Source organism: Salvelinus namaycush, chromosome 13, assembly GCF_016432855.1.
Source record: "Salvelinus namaycush isolate Seneca chromosome 13, SaNama_1.0, whole genome shotgun sequence".
Lineage (NCBI taxonomy): Eukaryota > Metazoa > Chordata > Actinopteri > Salmoniformes > Salmonidae > Salvelinus > Salvelinus namaycush.
The window spans coordinates 25,053,609-25,073,187 of record NC_052319.1 but is presented as its reverse complement, the minus strand read 5'-3'; the positions used below and the strand labels follow the sequence as shown (position 1 = coordinate 25,073,187).

The window sequence follows — 19,579 nt, the reverse complement described above, 5'->3', positions numbered from 1 at the left end:
CCATCAGGGTCATGCCCCTGGGTCAGGAGTATGAGATCACTGGTCTGCAGGAGGGAGCAATCTACCAGTTCCGTGTGACCGCAATCAACGCAGCTGGCATGGGACTTCCTAGTGTCCCATCGGATCCTGTTCTTTCAAGAGACCCTATTAGTAAGTTAACATATATACTGTGCGTCCCAAATGGCACCCTATTTCTGGCCTATTTAGTGCACTATAGGGCCCTGGTCAAAAGTAGTGGACTATATAGGGAATATGGTGACATTTGAGATGCATAAATACAGTTTTTCTTACATGGGGAGGGTTCTTTTTCTATTTTCTATTTGTTACATAGCTATGTTGTTTCTATTTGTTTGGCCTTCTGACATTGTAAATGTCATCTTGTTTGTGTGTAGCTCTTCCCGGTCCCCCAACCCCCAAAGTAACAGACTGGACCAAGTCAACAGTGGATCTGGAGTGGATCCCACCTTTGATTGATGGTGGATCTAAGGTCACTGGTTACTTTGTTGAATACATAAACGAGGAAAAAGAAGCAGAAATTGAAAAACAGAAGGCAGCGGAAGCAGACAAAGTAGTAGTAAAAGCGAAAAAGGTTAAGAAAATCATATTCGACGAAGATGGAAATGAAATATCAGAATCAGAAGAAGAAGAAAAGGTAGTAGTGATAAAAGACGGATGGGAAAAGGTAATTACATTTACTCAAATCATTTCTCAAAAGTATTCTTTCTCAAACACTTTTGATCTTAATGGGACAACCTGGTAAATTAATTTAAATAACATCAAATTAAGAGTATCTGAATGTTTGTGATACTTTTGTTTTCCCTACTTCAGGCTAAAGACAAGGAGATTAGAGGCACTAAGTTTGTTGTGTCTGGACTGAAAGAGCTGGGAAGGTACAAGTTCAGAGTGAGGGCAGTGAATGCTGCTGGCGTCGGTGAGCCCGGTCAAGTGGCCGAAGTGATTGAATGCAAGGACAGAACAAGTAAGAGACAAGACAACTATGATATACAGTATGATTTTCAATTTCTCCATTTGTTACGTCCATGATAGAGGCTTCGTCCCAAATGGCACCCTATTCCCTATATAGTGCACTACATAGGGAATAGGGTGCCAATTGGGATGCAGATAGAGTGCTTGCTATCGTAAACTAACACACACGTGTTGTTTTAGTTGCCCCTGAAGTGGACTTGGATGCCACATTGAAGGAAAAGATTGTAGTCCATGCCGGTGGTACCATCCGCCTCCTGGCCTACGTGTCAGGCAAGCCTGCACCAGAGATCACATGGAACAGAGATGACCAGCCTCTACCAGCAGAGGCTAAGGTTGAAATCACGTCAATCAGCTCTGCTCTGGTTATCAAAAACTGCAGACGCCATCACCAGGGTATATACACCCTTATTGCAAAGAATGAAGGAGGGGAAAGGAAGAAGGCTGTCATTGTGGAGGTGTTGGGTAAGAAGAAACTGTACTTATTCTTGTCATTGGTAATGTTGAGTATATCTCAGGTGATATCAGGAGCAGTATCAAGCGTCTCGGAGTAGGAGTGCTGATCTAGGATGAGTTTGGCCTTTTAGGTCATAATGAATAAGAGGGAGGAGGGCCTGATCCTAGATCAGGCACAGGTGTTGAATGGTATTGAAAACTTGCTTCACATGTGGTTCTTAGATGTTCCCGGCCCAGTTGGTCAGCCCTTCTCTGGTGTGAACCTCACCACGGACTCCTGCAAGTTAACCTGGTGCTCCCCTGAAGACGATGGTGGCTCTGCCATCACCAACTACCTAATAGAGAAGAGAGAGTCTGACCGCATGGGCTGGACAGCAGTCTCTTACACGGTCACCAGGCACAATGCTGTGGTCCAGGGTCTCATTGACGGAAAGGGATATTTCTTTAGAATCGCAGCTGAGAATATCATCGGAATGGGTCCATTTATTGAATCACAACGACCAGTTCTCATCAAAGATCCTATTTGTGAGTTCCTGCCTATATCAATACCAGAACTACAACTTTCTTATTGCTGTTACAAAACATACACATATCCAGCTATTATTTATATTATTCCATTGGGCCTGATGTTTGTGTCTTTTTTCCATGCTAGCTGTTCCTGAGCGTCCTGAGGATCTAGAGGTCACAGCAATCACCAAAGACTCCATCAGTTTGACCTGGAGACCACCTAAGTATGATGGGGGTTCTGAAGTTACAAGTTATGTGCTTGAAACTCGTCTGATCGGAAAGGATAACTTCACTAAGATCGAGACTGATGACACGCTAATGGATAGGAAGTTCACAAAGGGAGGTCTCAAAGAGAATTCCACCTATGAATTCCGTGTCAGTGCTGTCAACGTGATTGGTCAGGGCAAGCACTCTTTCTGCACCAAGCCAATCAAGGTCAAAGAAGAACTTGGTAAGTGTTGAATAAGATAGTCATTCTAAATATCTTGGGGAATGTTGATTTATATATAAAAATATATATATATTTGAAAACATCACTTCTTTGTTTTTCCATCCTCAGAACCCCCAACGATCGACTTGGACTTCCGTGACAGACTGGTTGTGCGTGTGGGAGACGTGTGCACCCTCCAGGGCCGCTTTACTGGAAAGCCAGCACCTACAATAACATGGACAAAGAACGAGGAAGAGCTGAAAGCAGATGAGGAGGTCACAATGACCAACACTAGTAAAACACTGTGCTTGGCTATGCCCAAGGCTAAACGCGAACACAGCGGCAGATACCAGGTGGTTGTGGAGAACATTGTCGGCTTACGTAAAGGAATCTGCAGTCTCACTGTTGTTGGTAAGTTGGTGAGGGTGTTCTTTGTTGTTCTTAGTTGACAGACCTAATATCACTCTTCATTAACCCTTATAATCAAAATATGTTTGATTATTGACTGATCCATATCTAATAGATGATTAATTATTAAATGCTATTATTTTCCCCCAGATCGCCCCCAGCCTCCAGAGGGCCCAGTGGTCTTCAATGAGGTCTACAGGAACTACATGGTGATTTCCTGGAACCCTCCTCTGGACGATGGTGGATGTGCCATCTCCAACTACACCATTGAGAAGAGAGACACAAACAGAGACCTCTGGATGCCAGTGACAACAGCTTGCACCAGGACAACATGCAAAGTTCCTAAGCTGATTGAGGGCAGAGAGTACATCATCAGAATTTGTGCTGTGAACATCCACGGTGTCAGCAACCCACTGCTGTCTGCCGAGACCAAGGCTAAGGATGTCTTCAGTAAGATACATACTGGGAAAATATAAGTTACATCCATAATGCCACCCTATTCCCTATATGGTGCACCCATAGGGCTCTGGTCAAAAGAAGTGCACTATGTAAGGAATTGGGTGCAATTTAAGATGCAACCATACTATCTTTTGTCATGAATGCATTTTGCTACAACTGATCAGATCAATTCGTTCTCCCATTACAGAGGTGCCAGATGCACCCAAACAGCCCATTGTGAAGGAGATCTATAAGGATCAAGCCCTCCTCACTTGGGAACCACCTGCGGATGGTGGCAAGCCCATCACTGGCTACGTCATTGAGAGGAAGGAGACCATGGCTAACAGATGGACTCGCGCATCCGGAAAAGACTGCATCTTCCCCAAAGTAGAGTACTTTGTTCCAGACCTCCTCGAGGGCTGTGAATATGAGTTCCGTGTCATGGCTGAGAACGTTGTGGGTCTGGGTGACCCCAGCCCTCCATCAAAGCCCATCTTCGCCAAAGATCCAATTGGTAAGTGACTTTGCGCAAAGTTAATTCATTCTTTACAAGATTTCACAGCTTTAAAAATGTGATCTAATTTATTCAACTGTTTCTTCCCTCAGTGCTTCCAAGCCCCCCCGTGCTGCCAGAAGCTGTGGATTGGACAAAGGAGTCTGTCTCACTATCTTGGCAGCCACCAAAAGACTGTGGCAGGGGAAAGATCTTTGGCTATCTCGTTGAGTTCAGTAAAGCTGGAGAGGAGTGGCAAAAAGTGAATCAGACTCCTGATTCCTGCCAAGAAACCAAGTTCAAGGTCATTAACCTGGAAGAGGGAGAATATTACAAATTCAGAGTTACTGCTGTGAACTTCGCTGGTGAATCTGAACCCGCATACACCACAGATCCAGTGAAGGCAGAAGACAGATTTGGTAAAATTATATTACATTTGTTTTCATAATTTGGGTAATTTATTATCATTGAAATAAACAAATGAATTATAACACCTATTGTTTTTCTAACCCCAAAAGAACCTCCTGAGTTGGATGTTGAACTGGGTATGCCTCGTGAGTTGAAAGCCATGGCCGGAACCCATATCAATCTGGTTGCTGGAATCAAGGGAATTCCATTCCCAAAAGTCACATGGAAGAAGAACGATAAAGACGTCCCCACAAGAGCTGAAATTGAGGTCAATCCATTAGGATCTAAATTGGAGATGCGCTACTGTGCCCGTTCTGACTGTGGCGACTACACTCTGAACATAGAAAACTCATCTGGATCAAGGACTGCCACATGCACAGTCCTTGTCCTTGGTAAGGAATTTTTCGTTCATAATTTCTGTCAGAAATTAAGGAAGACAGATGTATAGTGCTTAGCATGCTGGGTTGCTATAATTATGTTATTCTTTACTCTATTAGACAAACCTGGTCCAATCCAGCACCTGAGGGTTTCAGAGGTGAGAAGCGATTCAGCCTATCTCTCCTGGAAAGACCCTGAGGACAATGGAGGAGCACGTATTACCAACTTTGTTGTGGAGAAGAAAGATGTGGCATCCGCACAGTGGGTGCCAGTCTGCTCTTCGTCTAAGAAACGCAGCATGATGGCCAAGCACTTGATGGAAGGAACATCGTATTTGTTCCGCGTTGCTGCTGAGAATCAGTTTGGCAGAAGTGAATACATTGAAACAACCAAAGCTGTCAAAGCCATGAATCCTCTGTGTGAGTATCAATCAACCCAAATACAGTAAGACCTACTGGTGTATTGTAATGTACCTGGTATCTTGATCACTAACTTGACGTATGTAATCTAATCTCATCTAATCTAATGTATGGTCTATTTTCAGTCCCACCTGGTCCACCAAAGGACTTGCACCATGTAGATGTGGACAAGACAGAGGTCTGGCTTGTGTGGAACTGGCCTGACCGCAACGGAGGTAGTGACATCACAGGTTTCCTGGTTGAGTACCAAGAGGAAGGAGAAAGAGAGTGGGATGAATGGAACACAGTCAGCATCCCTGAGAGCCACATCACTGGCCTCGAGGAAGGAAAGACTTACAGATTCCGTGTAAGAGCCGAGAACGCTATTGGACTGAGTAGACCAGACACCACTGTGCCCGTTCTCTGCCAGGAGAAGCTTGGTGAGGTTTACTATATACTTACTTAATGGTTTGGTTTCTCTGTCATAAATTAATCCTGGTCCTAGGCTAAAAAGCAAGTTCAATAAAGATTCTCCATTGAAAGTTATTCTTAGTCCAGGATTAGTCTTCATCTGTGTCCAGGAAACCACCCCTATATGTATTGATTTGTAGACAACATAATTGCCATCATCAAACAAATTATATAAATTAACCTATATTTTCACAGTGGCTCCAATTGTTGAAGTTGATGCCAAGCTGATCGAAGGGATCATCGTGAAATGTGGAAGCACAATCAGACTCCCTGCTATCATGAGAGGCATTCCTGCGCCTACTGCTAAATGGTCCATTGACGGAGCAGAAATTGTTCCCGAAGGCACAGTTAAGATTGAGAGTGACAACTATTCAACAGTTCTCAGCATCAATGATTGTTTGAGAAGTGACAGTGGAACCTATATCCTCACAGTGTCCAACCCTGCAGGAACCAAGACTCTGGCTTTGAATGTGACTGTTCTTGATGTGCCTGCAGCTCCCATTGGACCAGTCAATATCCTTGAAGTTACTCCTGAGTACATGCTTATTGACTGGCGTGCTCCAAAGGATGATGGTGGAAGCCCTGTAACAGGTTATGTTGTTGAGAAGAGAGAGGCTAAGAAAGAAACCTGGGGAGGTGTGAGCTCTGGTAGCACAGCCACAAAGCATAAGATCTCTCGTTTGCAGAGCGGCATTGAATATGTTGTGCGTATTCGCGCAGAGAACAAAATGGGTATCGGCGCTCCTCTTGAAAGTGCACCAACCGTTGCCCAACACACGTTTGAAGCCCCTGGCCATCCAGGCAAACCAAACACATCAGACATTGCAGAAGATGCTCTCACTGTTGGGTGGACCATGCCATTATTTGATGGAGGCAGTCAAATCACTGGATATATCGTTGAGCGTAGACATAAGGGCGGAAAATGGATCCGTGTCAACACGACACCCTGTAAGGATCTCAGAATCAGAGTACTTGGTCTCTTTGAGGGAAATGAGTATGAGTTTAGAGTTTTCGCTGAAAACATTGCCGGTTTCAGTGGACCTTCTGCCATATCAGACCCAGCAAAACCCTGTCGTCAAATCACAGCTCCTGGACCTCCAGTTAACCCCAGAATCAAGGACTACAGTAAAGAAAATGCAGACCTAGTCTGGATTAAACCCAACAAAGATGGAGGCAGTCCAATCATGGGCTACATTATTGAAATGCAAAAAGCTGGCGGAGAATGGGTGATCATCAACAAGGATGGTCACATTAAGCAGTGTGCTTACAGAGTTAAAGGCCTTGAAGAACACTCAGAGTACAGGTTCCGCGTTAGTGCTGTAAATATGATTGGAGTTGGAGAGCCTAGAGAATGCCCTAAATCGGTGGTTGCCAAAGACATCATGATACCTCCAGAGATTGAGATGGATGCTACAAGCCGTGAGCGTTTGACTGTCCGTGTTGGACATAACATCAACATCATCGGTTACGTGAAAGCCAGACCTGACCCAGAGATTATCTGGAAAAAGGGTGATGACGTTTTGGAAACTGCCAAGCGCACAACACTAACTCAGAACTTGCCTGTTGTTCAACTGAGAATCAAAGAGGCAACCAGAGCAGACCATGGAAAGTATGTTTTGAAGGCTAACAACTACAGTGGTGAAGCCAAAGCTACGATAACTGTGAATGTGTTGGATAGACCTGGACACTGTCAGAATCTGAAGGCCACCTATGTGACCAGAGACTCCTGTATGGTGTCCTGGGAGAACCCTGTGGACAACGGAGGCTCTGAGATTACAAACTACATTGTTGAGTGCCGTGAACCCAGTGTGAGGCTTTGGTCAATGATCTCATCTGACTGCACTAACCGCATGGTTAAAGCCAAACTCATGGAGGGCCACGAGTATCTCTTCCGTGTTTGTGCTGTGAACAAATGCGGCCCTGGGCCCACAGTTGAGACAAAACAACCAACGCTTGCCATCGATCCCATTAACAAGCCTGGTGAGCCAGAGAACTTCCGGGTAACTGACGTCGGTAAGAACTTCGTCTTCTTGAAATGGAGGAGGCCAGACTATGACGGTGGAAGCCCCAACATTGGCTACGCTTTGGAGAGCAAATTGGGAGCGGAAGAATGGGTGCCATTACATGAGGATCTGATTACGAATACATTCTTCATGGCTGACAAGTGTGTGGAAAAACAAACCTATCAGTTCAGAGTGCAGACATGCAATGAAGGTGGAGAAAGTGACTGGGTGAAGACTGGTGATGTTCTTGTCAGAGAGGAGATCCAGAAACCAGTGCTTGATATAAAGTTAGCTGGAGCCCTTGTGGTTAAAGCTGGAGAGTCTATCAGAATTGAGGCTGGACTCAGAGGAAAGCCTCAACCAGAGGTGAAGTGGGTGAAGGACAAGGCCACAGGAGATAACCCTAGAGTTAGTGTTGAAACGGGCACAGATTATTCTAAATTTCTTATGACCAAATCTAAACGCACAGACACCGGAAAATATGTCGTCACCGCCACAAACTCTGCTGGAACCTTCACTGGATACGCAATTGTCAATGTCTTGGATGTCCCAGGGCCTGTGAGAGACGTGAAGGTGTCTGGAATCGGAGTAGACAAATGTAGAGTTGCATGGGATCTCCCAGAAGATGAAGGTGGATGTGAAGTTGATAGCTATATCATTGAGAAATGTGAGACAAGAAGAATGGTCTGGTCCACATACTCTGCTTCACTTGTCACCAACTATTGCAATGTCACCCGACTAGTAGAAGGAAATGAGTACATCTTCCGCATCAGAGCAGAAAACAAGATGGGGACAGGTCCTGCAGTGGAGAGCAAACCCGTCACAGCTAGGACTCAGTTCAACAGACCTGGACCACCAGAATCACCAGAGATCACCAAGATTGGCAAAGAGGAGATGACAGTCGTATGGGCCCCACCAGAGAATGATGGTGGAAAGTCTATCACTGGTTATATCCTGGAAAGGAAAGAAAAGCGCGCTGTCAAATGGGTGCCATGCACAAAGAGTACCATCTCTGAGAGACGCATGAAAGTCAGCAACTTGATTCCCAACCACGAGTATCAGTTCCGTGTCAAGGCTGAAAATGAAGTCGGACTGGGAGAGCCAAGCAAACCATGCAGACCAGTAGCAGCCAAAGATCCAATTGGTACATAATTTATGCATTTTTGTGATATTGTATTATTATTATTATTGGTTATGATTTTTCTCTGTTGGTTGTACTAACATGCAGACATTTTGTTTTCCTTGATTCCAGAGGCTCCTGGTCCTCCAGGCAGTTTCAAGGTGATTGACAGCACCAAGACGTCCATTACTCTTGGGTGGGCCAAGCCTATCTATGATGGAGGTGCTCCTATCATTGGTTACATGGTTGAAATGAGAGACAAACCTGAGCCTAAACCTGAAGTGGTTGAAGCTGAAGCTGTTCCTGAAGCTGTGCCTAAAGCTAAACCTGCAGAGGAAGCTAAGCCTGTAGGTGAAGCCGAGCCTGAAGGTGAAGCTGAAGCTAAGCCTGAAGCAGCAGTAACAGGAGAAGGTGAGAAACAATATGAAGAGGACTCTGAGGATGAAGCTGCTGCAGTTGCAGCTAAAGCTAAAGCTGAAGCTAAACGTAAGAAGAAAGAAGAGGGCTGGAAGAAGTGCAACACCGGTGCTGGTGTGCTGGTGCACACAGAATTCACCATTCCAAACTTGAATGAGAAGCAGATGTATGAATTCAGAGTCTCTGCACAGAACCAGGTCGGCTGGGGCCGCCCCGCTACACTCAAAGAGGCCGTCAACCCCAAGGAGGTCCTCGGTAAGTAAATACTTATATTAATAAAATGGGTGGTTCGAACCCTGAATGCTGATTGGCTGATAGCCGAGGTATATCAGACCGTTTCCCCCTGGTATGACAAAATGTTTATTTTAACTGCTCTAATTACGTTGGTAACCAGTTTATAATAGCAATAAGGCACCTCGGGGGTTTGTGGTATATGGCCAATATACCACAGCTAAGGGCTTTATCCAGGCATTCCATATTGCACAATGCGTAAGAGCAGCCCTTAGCCGTGTTATATTGGCCATATACCACATCCCCTCGGGCCTTATTGCTTAAATATAGGCCTAGACGAGAACACATCCAGTTGATATAGAACTGTAGCTAATAGCTAATATTTTATAATGATCTCTCAATGTCTGATGTATGTTCTCCCCGTTATCTTACCCACTTACAGAGGCACCAGAGATCGACTTGGATGCAAGTCTCAGGAAGGGCTTCACTGTTAGAGCAGGCTGCCCCATCAGGCTCTTCGCTACTATCAGAGGAAGACCATCCCCCAAAGTCACCTGGAAGAAGCTTGGTGTTGATAATGTAGTCAGGAGAGGGCACGTGGATCAGATTGATACTATGTCCTTCCTTGTGATCCCTGAGAGCACTCGGGAAGACTCCGGCAAATACTCTCTGACACTCTCCAACTCCGCTGGGGAGAAAGCTATATTTGTGCGCGTTAAAGTATTGGGTAAGTCACTGAGGTGTATCTTTTCACTCTTTATGGCAGTCCGCAATATGACAGAGCACTATTCACTGTGAAAGACTTTAAACAAGAAAACATTCTTAACAATGTCAAATGAATGTTGTTACAGTAGCATTGTTTGTACTGTTATATGGACTGTATCTAATATTGATGTTACATTTGTTGAACAGATACTCCTGGACCTGTTGGAGGATTTGAGGTCTGTGATGTGACAAGCATCGGTTGTCAGCTGTCTTGGCTCCCTCCGGATAACGATGGTGGCTGCCAAATCGAGAACTACATCGTTGAGAAACGTGAACTCGACAAGAAGACTTGGTCAAATTGTATCAACGATTTGAAGAAAACAAGCTTCAAAGTCACCGGCCTCACACCTGGCTGTGACTACTACTTTAGAGTTATGGCAGTCAATAAATATGGCATTGGTGTTCCTAAAGACTCTCCAAAAGCTTATCTGACATCTGATCCTATAAGTAAGTGCACTTTTACAGTATACCTAATATTGTAATTAAATAGTGGATAGTTGTTAGGAGAATTTTGTTCTCATGTTCATTAACCAATTCAATTAAAATACTCTGTCTGTTACTAAGAATTTGTAAGGTTCTTAGTAAAACGAAACAGACAGAGGCCAGTCTACTTAGTCAGCAGGTTTATTTACGAGAGCTCTGCTTATCATTTCCTGTACATTGGTCTATATACCTCACATTTCGTCATAAATGTCCCTCCTCTCAGAAACAATGACAATATAGTTCACAAGTCTCCTTCTCATACATTGTCTGCCACCTGTTATTCAATCTACTACAAGCCCAAGGTCTCTCCCCTCCCTGGGTGGGGACAGAATGTCCTGAAAGGAACACAGTAGTAAAGCTTGTCTGTCGATAGCTCCTCTTATCTCATACATTGTCTCACACGTGCACCCTGCTTACATACTAAAAAGGAACAAAAAGGCCTTGTCCTAATTCTGACTAAAACTACACACATCAGATTTATAGATGTAGGATTCTAATAAATGTCATACAATCATACAATGACAGGGTAGAATTCTGTTAGTTATAGTTCTATATTAAATGTATACCTCATTTAGTCATTATTGATAAAATTCATAACAATAGTGTTAGTGGATTTTATTGTTTTGTATTTCGATTCACATAAATGTCAAACGTTTCTTAAAACAGGTGAACCTGATCCACCCAAGAAAATGGAAGTCTTGGAAGTGACAAAGAACAGTGCCACTCTGGGATGGCTGAAACCTTTGAGGGATGGTGGAGCTAAGATCAATGGCTACATGGTTGATTACAAAAAGGACGGTGAACCTGAAGATAAATGGACACCATATTCCGTTGTTAAAGACTTAACCATTGTAGTTGTTGGACTTAAAGAGGGCACAAAGTACAAGTTCAGAGTTGCAGCAAGAAACGTGGCTGGAACCAGTCTGGCAAGAGAAGCTGAGGGAGTATTTGAGGTCAAGGAGCAGCTGAGTAAGTCGCAAACCTTAAAAAATTCCCAGAATTACCTTGTCTGGATTGAGTTTTGTGTAAAAGAAAAAGTGTTCATGTTACACACCACTTTTTAAGTCTTCATTTTAAAAAGTGTTTTCTGATCTTTTTTAGTGGCACCGAAGATCATCATGCCTGATATTGTCACAGTAAAAGCAGGAGAGAAAATGAGAGTTGAAGCTATTGTGGCTGGAAAACCTGCACCATTCTGCAAATGGAGGCAAGGAGCCGAGGATCTGTTGACATCTAATCGTCGCATGGTGCAAAAGTCTCCAAATTGCATTACGCTCATCATGAAAGACGTCTCAAGAAAGGATAGTGGTTACTACAGTCTTTCCGCTGAGAACAGCACCGGCAAAATCAGCCAGAATCTTAGGGTCGTAGTACAGGGTAAGTTTTATTGAGGAAATGTAAAATAATTGACGAATACACTACCAGAATGCATAGTCTACATGGATGCTGATGGGTACATGTCTTAATCTCACAGATAAACCAGGGCCTCCTGACGCTCCCCTGGAGATCGTTGAGGTTGATATTGATGCCTGCACACTTCAGTGGAACCAACCCAGTGAGGACGGTGGAAGCAACATCACCAACTACGTCATTGAAAAGTGTGATGTGAGCAGAGGAGACTGGGTCATAGCTTCTGGCTCATGCACCACGACCAGCTACAAAGTTGGAAAGCTTACCCCTGGAATGGAGTATGGCTTCCGTGTCCGAGCTGAGAACCGATTTGGTATCTCAGAGCCAATCTATTCAGAGAAAATGATTGCTAGATATCCCTTCGGTGAGTTAAGCATGGCAAAGTATAAGCATGGTAAAAATGTAAAATGGCTATTGTACAATGAATTATGATTGTCTAAGTAATATAGTGTTGTGTACATTATGTACAATAAATTTGTTTTAGAAAATGTAGGTTCATCTTGCTAACTCCGTATTGTAATTCCAGATGTCCCAGGCGAGCCCAGAAATCTGTGTATCACAAAAGTCAAGAGTGAAGCAGTGTCTCTATCCTACGAGACCCCATCAACTGACGGTGGCAGTCCTCTTACCGGATACTGCATTGAGCGCAAAGAGAGGAACAGCCTTCTCTGGGTGAAAGCAAATGAGTCCGTTGTCCGTGGACTTGAATACAACTGCACAGGCTTAATGGAAGGTCTCGAATATGCATTCAGGGTGTCTGCCCTCAACAAGGCTGGCCAGGGTAAACCAAGCAAACAGACTGACTGGGTCACAGCAAGAACACCCATCGGTAAGTCATTGGGCATGTGATGTATGGCTTACCGTGTCCCTCACTGGCTTTGAAATCTGTAATCTGTCAATTGAAACTCATGGATGTTGTCATTTTTTAAATTCTAGATCCACCTGGTAAACCTGAGGTAATGGATGTGACAAAAAGCACTGTTTCACTTGTTTGGACTCGTCCCCAAAATGATGGAGGTAGCAAGCTCATCGGATACTATGTGGAGTACATGAAAATTGGTCAAGAAGTAGAGAAATGGGTTCGCTGCAATGCCAACTGCCAGAACATCAAGACAGAAGACTATGTTGTAACTGGCCTGGAGGAGGGAGCCCAGTATCGCTTCAGAGTTTTCGCCAAGTCAGCGATCAACATCAGCTTGCCTTCTGAGATCTCAGACGCCATCCCAGTGTTTGCAGAGAATGGTAGGCCACTGTTTCTTCAGAACATTGACAAAACTACGTTTTTTTGTTTTCATTTTAGATTTTAGTGTGTAATGACTAAATGCAATTTTAAAATCACCAATTTATTAAAGATAATTGTGGATTGCACGGCCAACACAAACCTTTTACTTGATGTAATGTGTCTCTTGTTTCTCCAGTTCCCCCCAGGGTCGAGCTGGGAGTGGACATGAAGAACATGATCATAGTGAAGGCTGGAGAAAATGTCTCCTTTGATGCTGTAGTGTTTGGAAAACCACTGCCCAAGGTTACATGGAAGAGAGATGGTGTTCCATTGAAACTGGCTGAGGGGATGAAGATGACACAGAAGAGACACACACACATTCTGGAATTGTTCTCTGTCGCAAGGAAGGAGTCTGGAGAGTACACTATTCTAGCTGAAAATCCCAATGGCGCTAAATACGCCAATATTAAGCTCAAGGTTCTAGGTATGCAAAATTACAATTTGTCTTATTATTGTGCACAAATTCAAAACTGATTGTCACGATCGTCTATGGGTGAGAGAGGACCAAGGCGCAGCGTGTGCAAAATACATTCTCTTTTATTTAGAGAAGGGAAAAACACAAAAACAAACACTGAATACAAATTAAACAAAAGTGAAGCTAACGACGTAAGTGCATGGACAAGCAACAAACGTTCAACATAGACAATTACCCACAAACACATGATGCCCATGGCTGCCTTAAATATGGCTCCCAATCAGAGACAAATGAAAGACATCTGTCTCTGATTGAGAACCACTCAGGCAACCATAGACATACCTAGAAACATTCACTAAACACAAACCCATACACTAAACCCAACACCCCCTTTACCATATAACCACCCAAGACGAGACAAAACACAAACATTCCCCATGTCACACCCTGACCTAACTAAAATAATAAAGAAAACAAAGAATACTAAGGCCAGGGCGTGACACTGATATTGTAGCTTCATGATAATGATTTTATTTTTGTATTTTTAAATACTAAAACTCTTTATAACAGCTTGAGATATGTAAGTGTAATGTATATGAATGTGTTTGTGAGGGTCTGCAAGAGAATACAGAATACAATATGAATATATTCCAAATCAATTGTCGATGTGTAAAATAATCTATGTGTTCTCTTTAGACAAACCAGGCCCACCAGCTGGAGTGAAAATCACCAAGGTGTTTGCGGACCGTATTAAGATGAGGTGGGAGCCACCTGTTGCAGACGGAGGCTCTGAAATCACTAACTACATCATTGACAAACGTGAAACCAGCAGAGCGAACTGGGCTCTGGTCACCTCCAATATCCATGGTCAACTGACTGATTGCACAGTAGAGAAACTGATGCAGGACCATGAATACCAGTTCAGGGTCAGTGCTGAGAACCAGTATGGTATTGGGGACCCCATCCTCACCGACCCTGTCATGGTCAAGAATCCATATGGTAATATTTCAAGCTTGTACATCATTTTATATATATATGTCATATTTTAGCTTGAATATAAATCGCTTACACATGTTCACTTTGCTTGAGTTGGAAACACTGTGGAACTTCTGCTTGTACAATATTTAAGTGATTTCTCCTTCTTTCTCTCTTGATCTCTTTCTCGCTCTCATTTGCAGATGTTCCTGGTCCTAGCGAGCCACCAGTTATTACCAACATTACAGCCAATTCTATGACTGTCAGCTGGAAGGCGCCAGCTGATGATGGTAAAGCTACTATTCTGGGTTACATGGTTGAGAAACGTGAAGCATCAGAGCTCAACTGGGCTAAAGTCAACCGTAAACCAGTGATTGACAGGAGCATCAAAGCTGTCCAGCTCTCAGAGGGATATGAGTATGAGTTCAGAGTGATTGCCATGAACAAAGCTGGATTTGGCAAACCAAGTGATGCATCCAATGCTGCCCTTGCCGTGGATCCTGTGTGTAAGTATTACAGCCACTTTGCTCACTTAAATCATAAAGGATTACGTGTTCCCACACTTCTCGGTAAAATTGTCTTATATTCTTCCTTCAGATCCACCCGCACCTCCTGCCTTCCCTAAAGTTGTTGACTCAACACACAGCACCATTAGCTTGTCTTGGACCAAGCCTGCTTACGATGGTGGTTGTGAGATCTTCGGCTACCTTGTCGAGTGCAAGAGAGCTGATGCAGAACACTGGACGAAGTGCAATGTGCCCAAGAAGCTGCAAGAAACCAAGTTCCTGGTTACTGGTCTCATTGATAAAACAGAATATGTGTTCCGTGTCTTTGCCGTGAACAAGATCGGATACAGCGAGCCAAGTGAAATTCCTGGGAAACACGAGGCCAAAGACATCCTGAGTATGTCAACATTATCAGAATACACTCAAGTCTGTGCAGAACAATTACTAATCTTAGTAATGCACCAATTTGGAAATAAACATGTAATACAGTACTATCTATTCAACTAAAATACATCCATACCTCTATCTTGTCTGACTCTATAACTTTCTATTTTGATTTGCAGTTGCCGCTGATGCTGAGCTGGATGCAGACCTTCGCAAGGTACTGGTCCTGAGAGCCGGAGTCACAATGAGACTCTATGTGCCACTGATAGGACGTCCCCCACCCAAGGTGGTGTGGACCAAGGTCAATGCCAACCTCAAAGAACGAGCAGGAATCATGATCAAAACGTCTGAATGGGATACCCTTATGTACATTGAGGATATCAACAGATATGATGCTGGCAAATACATTTTGTCGATTGAAAACGACAGTGGAAAGAAGTCTTACACTATCGTCGTGAAGGTCCTAGGTAGGCTATGATTCTTGTCTTAAGAGAATCACATTTTTTTAAACAAAATTTTACCTAATGTGGTTTTATCTACTACAGTTATACAAACCATTATGTCATAAAGTAATATAACAAATCATACATTTTTTCTATAGATACTCCTGGTCCACCACTGAATCTGATTGTGAAGGAAACATCTCTGAACCATGCATCCATCGGCTGGGATCCTCCTCTGATTGATGGAGGAAGCCCAGTGAAGAGCTACATTGTTGAGAAGCGTCTTGCAGAGAGAAAGGCATGGTCCTGTGTTATAACCGAATGCCCCAAAACTACTTTCAGGATTCCTAACTTGGAAGCTGGACAGGCCTACTGTTTCAGAGTCTTGGCTGAAAATAACTATGGTATCGGAGAAGGTTGTGAGACTGCCGGAGTTGTAAGAGCTTCAGGTATGTTTTGTTGGCTGTGATCATGTGTTTTTTATACTATTAGATGTTAAATGTAGTTTATAACCTTGTTACCTGATTTCAGAACTACCTGGAGCAGTTATGGATTTCAAGGCACTGTCGATCACTAAAGATTCCATTCATATTGGCTGGAAGAAACCAATCAGTGATGGTGGAAGTCACATCAGTGCCTATCTTCTGGAGCTTCAGGAAGGTGAAGAGAAGTATAAGGAGCTAGTGAAAGGAAAGGTCATGTCGCACATGATGGTTGAACTTGAAGAAGGAAAGGAGTACTCTTACAGAGTGAAAGCAATCAATGAGTCTGGAGAGGGTCCACCTTCTGAGCTCACTGTGATCGCTAAAGATCAAATTGGTAAGTCCAATAGTCCAGTGTTAATTAGCTAGGCTATCAAACCACTCAGAATATACTCCGGAGACTAAATGCATGGCCATTTTAGATACGTACATCTATTGGCAATCTTAAAGTTTTCTTCAAATGTTTCTAATTGTCCTAGGATAAATGTGTTCTATTTTAGCGTTACATTTACTGAATGTCTGCACTTGTATGAATAATATTATCTGTTTCATAGATTCATAAATATTGTGTTCCTACCTTGTAGTTGCACCTGACTGTGACCTGAGTGGCATCCCAGATCTGTGCTATGTTGCCAAGGAGGGAAGCACAGTCCGTATCAAAGTCCCTATTGTTGGCAAACCAGCACCGTCAGCCATCTGGAAGAAGGGAAATGTTTCTCTGGGAGACAGTGGAAGAATGTCCGTTGAATCTACGCCAACTTTGACAACTTTGCTCATCCGTGATTGCCAGAGAGGTGATGCAGAAAATTACACAATCCTGCTAAGAAACGCAGCAGGAGTCAAAGAAGCAAAGATGCAGATTAGGGTGGTTGGAAAACCAGGAATCCCAACAGGACCATTCAAGTTTGATGAAATTACTGCCGATGGAATCACTCTGGAGTGGGGTCCACCAAAAGATGATGGTGGGACTGAAATATCCAACTACATTCTGGAGAAGCGGCAATCAACAGCCAACAAGTGGGCTACTGTGGCCTCCGCTATCCAGAAGAATACCATGAGAGTTACCAGGCTCCATGATGGTACTGAATACATCTTCAGAGTGTTTGCAGAAAACAAATATGGAGTTGGAGAATGCCTCAAATCTGACCCAGTGGTGGCCCAGCATCCATTCAGTGAGTTCTTGTCATATTGAAAATATAAAATAAAATGTTTGAAATAAATAGTTTTTAGGACAGAAATCTGTATTCTGCCAATAGTTTGATGATTGATTGACAGATGTACTATATGGCAATAATTTCACAAAACTCAAAACATTCTTGTTTCACCAGATGTGCCTGACGCACCTGCACCACCAGAGATCGTGAGCATTCGCCATGAGTCTGCCATTTTGAATTGGACTGATCCTAAAGAAAATGGAGGCTCACCAATCACTGGTAATTAGGAAAACACTATTTTTAGTAATCCATAGACTATAAGGGAAATGGACATGGAAAATGAACTATTCCTGAGATTACTGTGGAAAGCATTTGCTGAATGGTAAATAATAATGTATTGTTATTATTATTATCTCTGCAGGCTATCATGTTGAATACAAAGAGAGGAACAGCTTGATGTGGAAGAGAGCCACTAAGACCCCTATTAGAGTGAAGGACTGCAGAGTGACTGGACTGATTGAAGGCCTGGAGTATGAATTTAGAGTTATGGCAATGAATGCGGCCGGTTTAGGAAGGCCAAGCAGGGCAACAGAACCAGTCATCGCCCTTGATCCAATTGGTAGGTTTTGTTTCATTCTCTTTCTGTCCTATTGATATCATAAGAATTCTGTCAACATGTACTCTAATCTTGATAACTTACTGGCTTTTTTGTTTCTCCACAGATCCTCCTGGTAAGCCTGATGTCATCAATGTAACCAGAAGCACTGTAACACTTATGTGGACTGCACCCAAGTACGACGGTGGACACAAACTGACTGGTTACCTGGTTGAGAAACTGGAACTGCCAGGAAAGACCTGGATGAAAGCAAATCATATCAATGTCCAAGGCCTTGCGTTTACCGTGCCAGACCTGACAGAAGGCAGCAGAATGGAATTCAGAATCAGAGCTAAGAATGCAGCTGGCGCAATCAGTGTTCCTTCAGAGCAAACTGATACCCTTATCTGCAAAGATGAGTATGGTAAGTACAAAAAAAAAGTTTTTACTTCAAGACAAAGTTGATAGAATACATACTAAACTAGGACATGGACAGTAGCCTAATTTCTCTTGCTCATTTGTTCACAGAACCACCAAGCATCACTATCGATCCAGACATGAAGGAAGGTGTCTCTGTCAGAGCTGGGGACACCATTGTAGTATCTGCTTCCAAGATCCTTGGCAAACCTCCACCTACAGCTGTGTGGTCCAAGGCAGGAAGAGAATTCAAGACCTCAGATATTGTCCAGATCACAAGCACTCCAACTACTTCAACGTTGTCTATTAAATATGCAAGCAGGAAGAACACTGGAGAGTACACAATTACAGCCAGTAACCCTTTCGGTATCAGAGAAGAACATGTTAAGGTCAAGGTGCTTGATATCCCTGGACCTCCAGGCCCCATTGAAGCCAGCAGTGTGTCAGCTGAGAAGTGCACATTGACATGGTTGCCACCAGAAGAGGATGGCGGCTGCGCAATCAAATCCTACACACTGGAAAAGAGAGAAACAAGCCGTCTTCTCTGGACCAAACTTGCTGAAAATATATTTGATTGCAGATTTGTTGCAAGCAAGCTGATCAAGGGCAATGAGTACATCTTCCGTGTGTCTGCAGTGAACCAGTATGGCACTGGTGATGGGACCCAATCTGGCCCTGTCAAAATGGTTGACAGCTTTGGTAAGTTGCTTGAATATTCAGAATATTCTATTTGACAGTACTGTAGTATTTTCCACATCATTGTTCATGTATTTTGCTCCTCTTTTTCTCCAGGCCCACCAGGCCCGCCTGGAATCCCAGAGATTGACAATGTCAGCAGAAACGCTGTTACCATTTTCTGGAAGAGGCCAGTTAAAGATGGTGGAAGTGATATTAGAGGCTATCAGGTTGAGAGGAAAGAGAGAAGAGGAATGAGATGGGTGAGAGCATCGAAGAAAACGGTCTCTGACCTACGTTACAAAGTACAAGGACTGACGGAAGGTGTTCAGTATGAATTCAGAGTAACAGCAGAGAACAAAGCTGGCTTTGGGGAACCCAGTGAACCATCTGCCCATGTGATGACAAAGGATATTGTATGTAAGTAAACACAAAGGGTATTTTTCAAAAC

The 19,579-nt window shown here is 43.4% G+C and overlaps 1 protein-coding gene across 1 annotated transcript in view; it reads left to right on the top strand.

Annotated features, from left to right (window-relative positions):
* Window positions 1-19,579, top strand: part of ttn.2 (titin, tandem duplicate 2) — a 179,301-nt gene that overhangs the window by 114,161 nt on the left and 45,561 nt on the right. Inside the window, 34 exon segments of the mRNA XM_039006530.1 lie at window positions 393-550; window positions 829-979; window positions 1,168-1,449; window positions 1,663-1,965; window positions 2,093-2,398; window positions 2,507-2,788; window positions 2,936-3,235; window positions 3,432-3,737; window positions 3,830-4,135; window positions 4,235-4,516; window positions 4,622-4,921; window positions 5,047-5,340; window positions 5,567-8,518; window positions 8,627-8,784; window positions 8,986-9,166; window positions 9,585-9,869; window positions 10,055-10,354; window positions 11,057-11,359; window positions 11,492-11,767; window positions 11,865-12,164; window positions 12,327-12,629; window positions 12,737-13,042; window positions 13,219-13,506; window positions 14,194-14,496; window positions 14,676-14,978; window positions 15,070-15,375; window positions 15,542-15,829; window positions 15,964-16,254; window positions 16,337-16,624; window positions 16,872-17,459; window positions 17,863-18,060; window positions 18,164-18,460; window positions 18,565-19,152; window positions 19,246-19,548. Of these exon segments, the coding sequence (XP_038862458.1) occupies window positions 393-550; window positions 829-979; window positions 1,168-1,449; window positions 1,663-1,965; window positions 2,093-2,398; window positions 2,507-2,788; window positions 2,936-3,235; window positions 3,432-3,737; window positions 3,830-4,135; window positions 4,235-4,516; window positions 4,622-4,921; window positions 5,047-5,340; window positions 5,567-8,518; window positions 8,627-8,784; window positions 8,986-9,166; window positions 9,585-9,869; window positions 10,055-10,354; window positions 11,057-11,359; window positions 11,492-11,767; window positions 11,865-12,164; window positions 12,327-12,629; window positions 12,737-13,042; window positions 13,219-13,506; window positions 14,194-14,496; window positions 14,676-14,978; window positions 15,070-15,375; window positions 15,542-15,829; window positions 15,964-16,254; window positions 16,337-16,624; window positions 16,872-17,459; window positions 17,863-18,060; window positions 18,164-18,460; window positions 18,565-19,152; window positions 19,246-19,548 (12,675 nt within the window).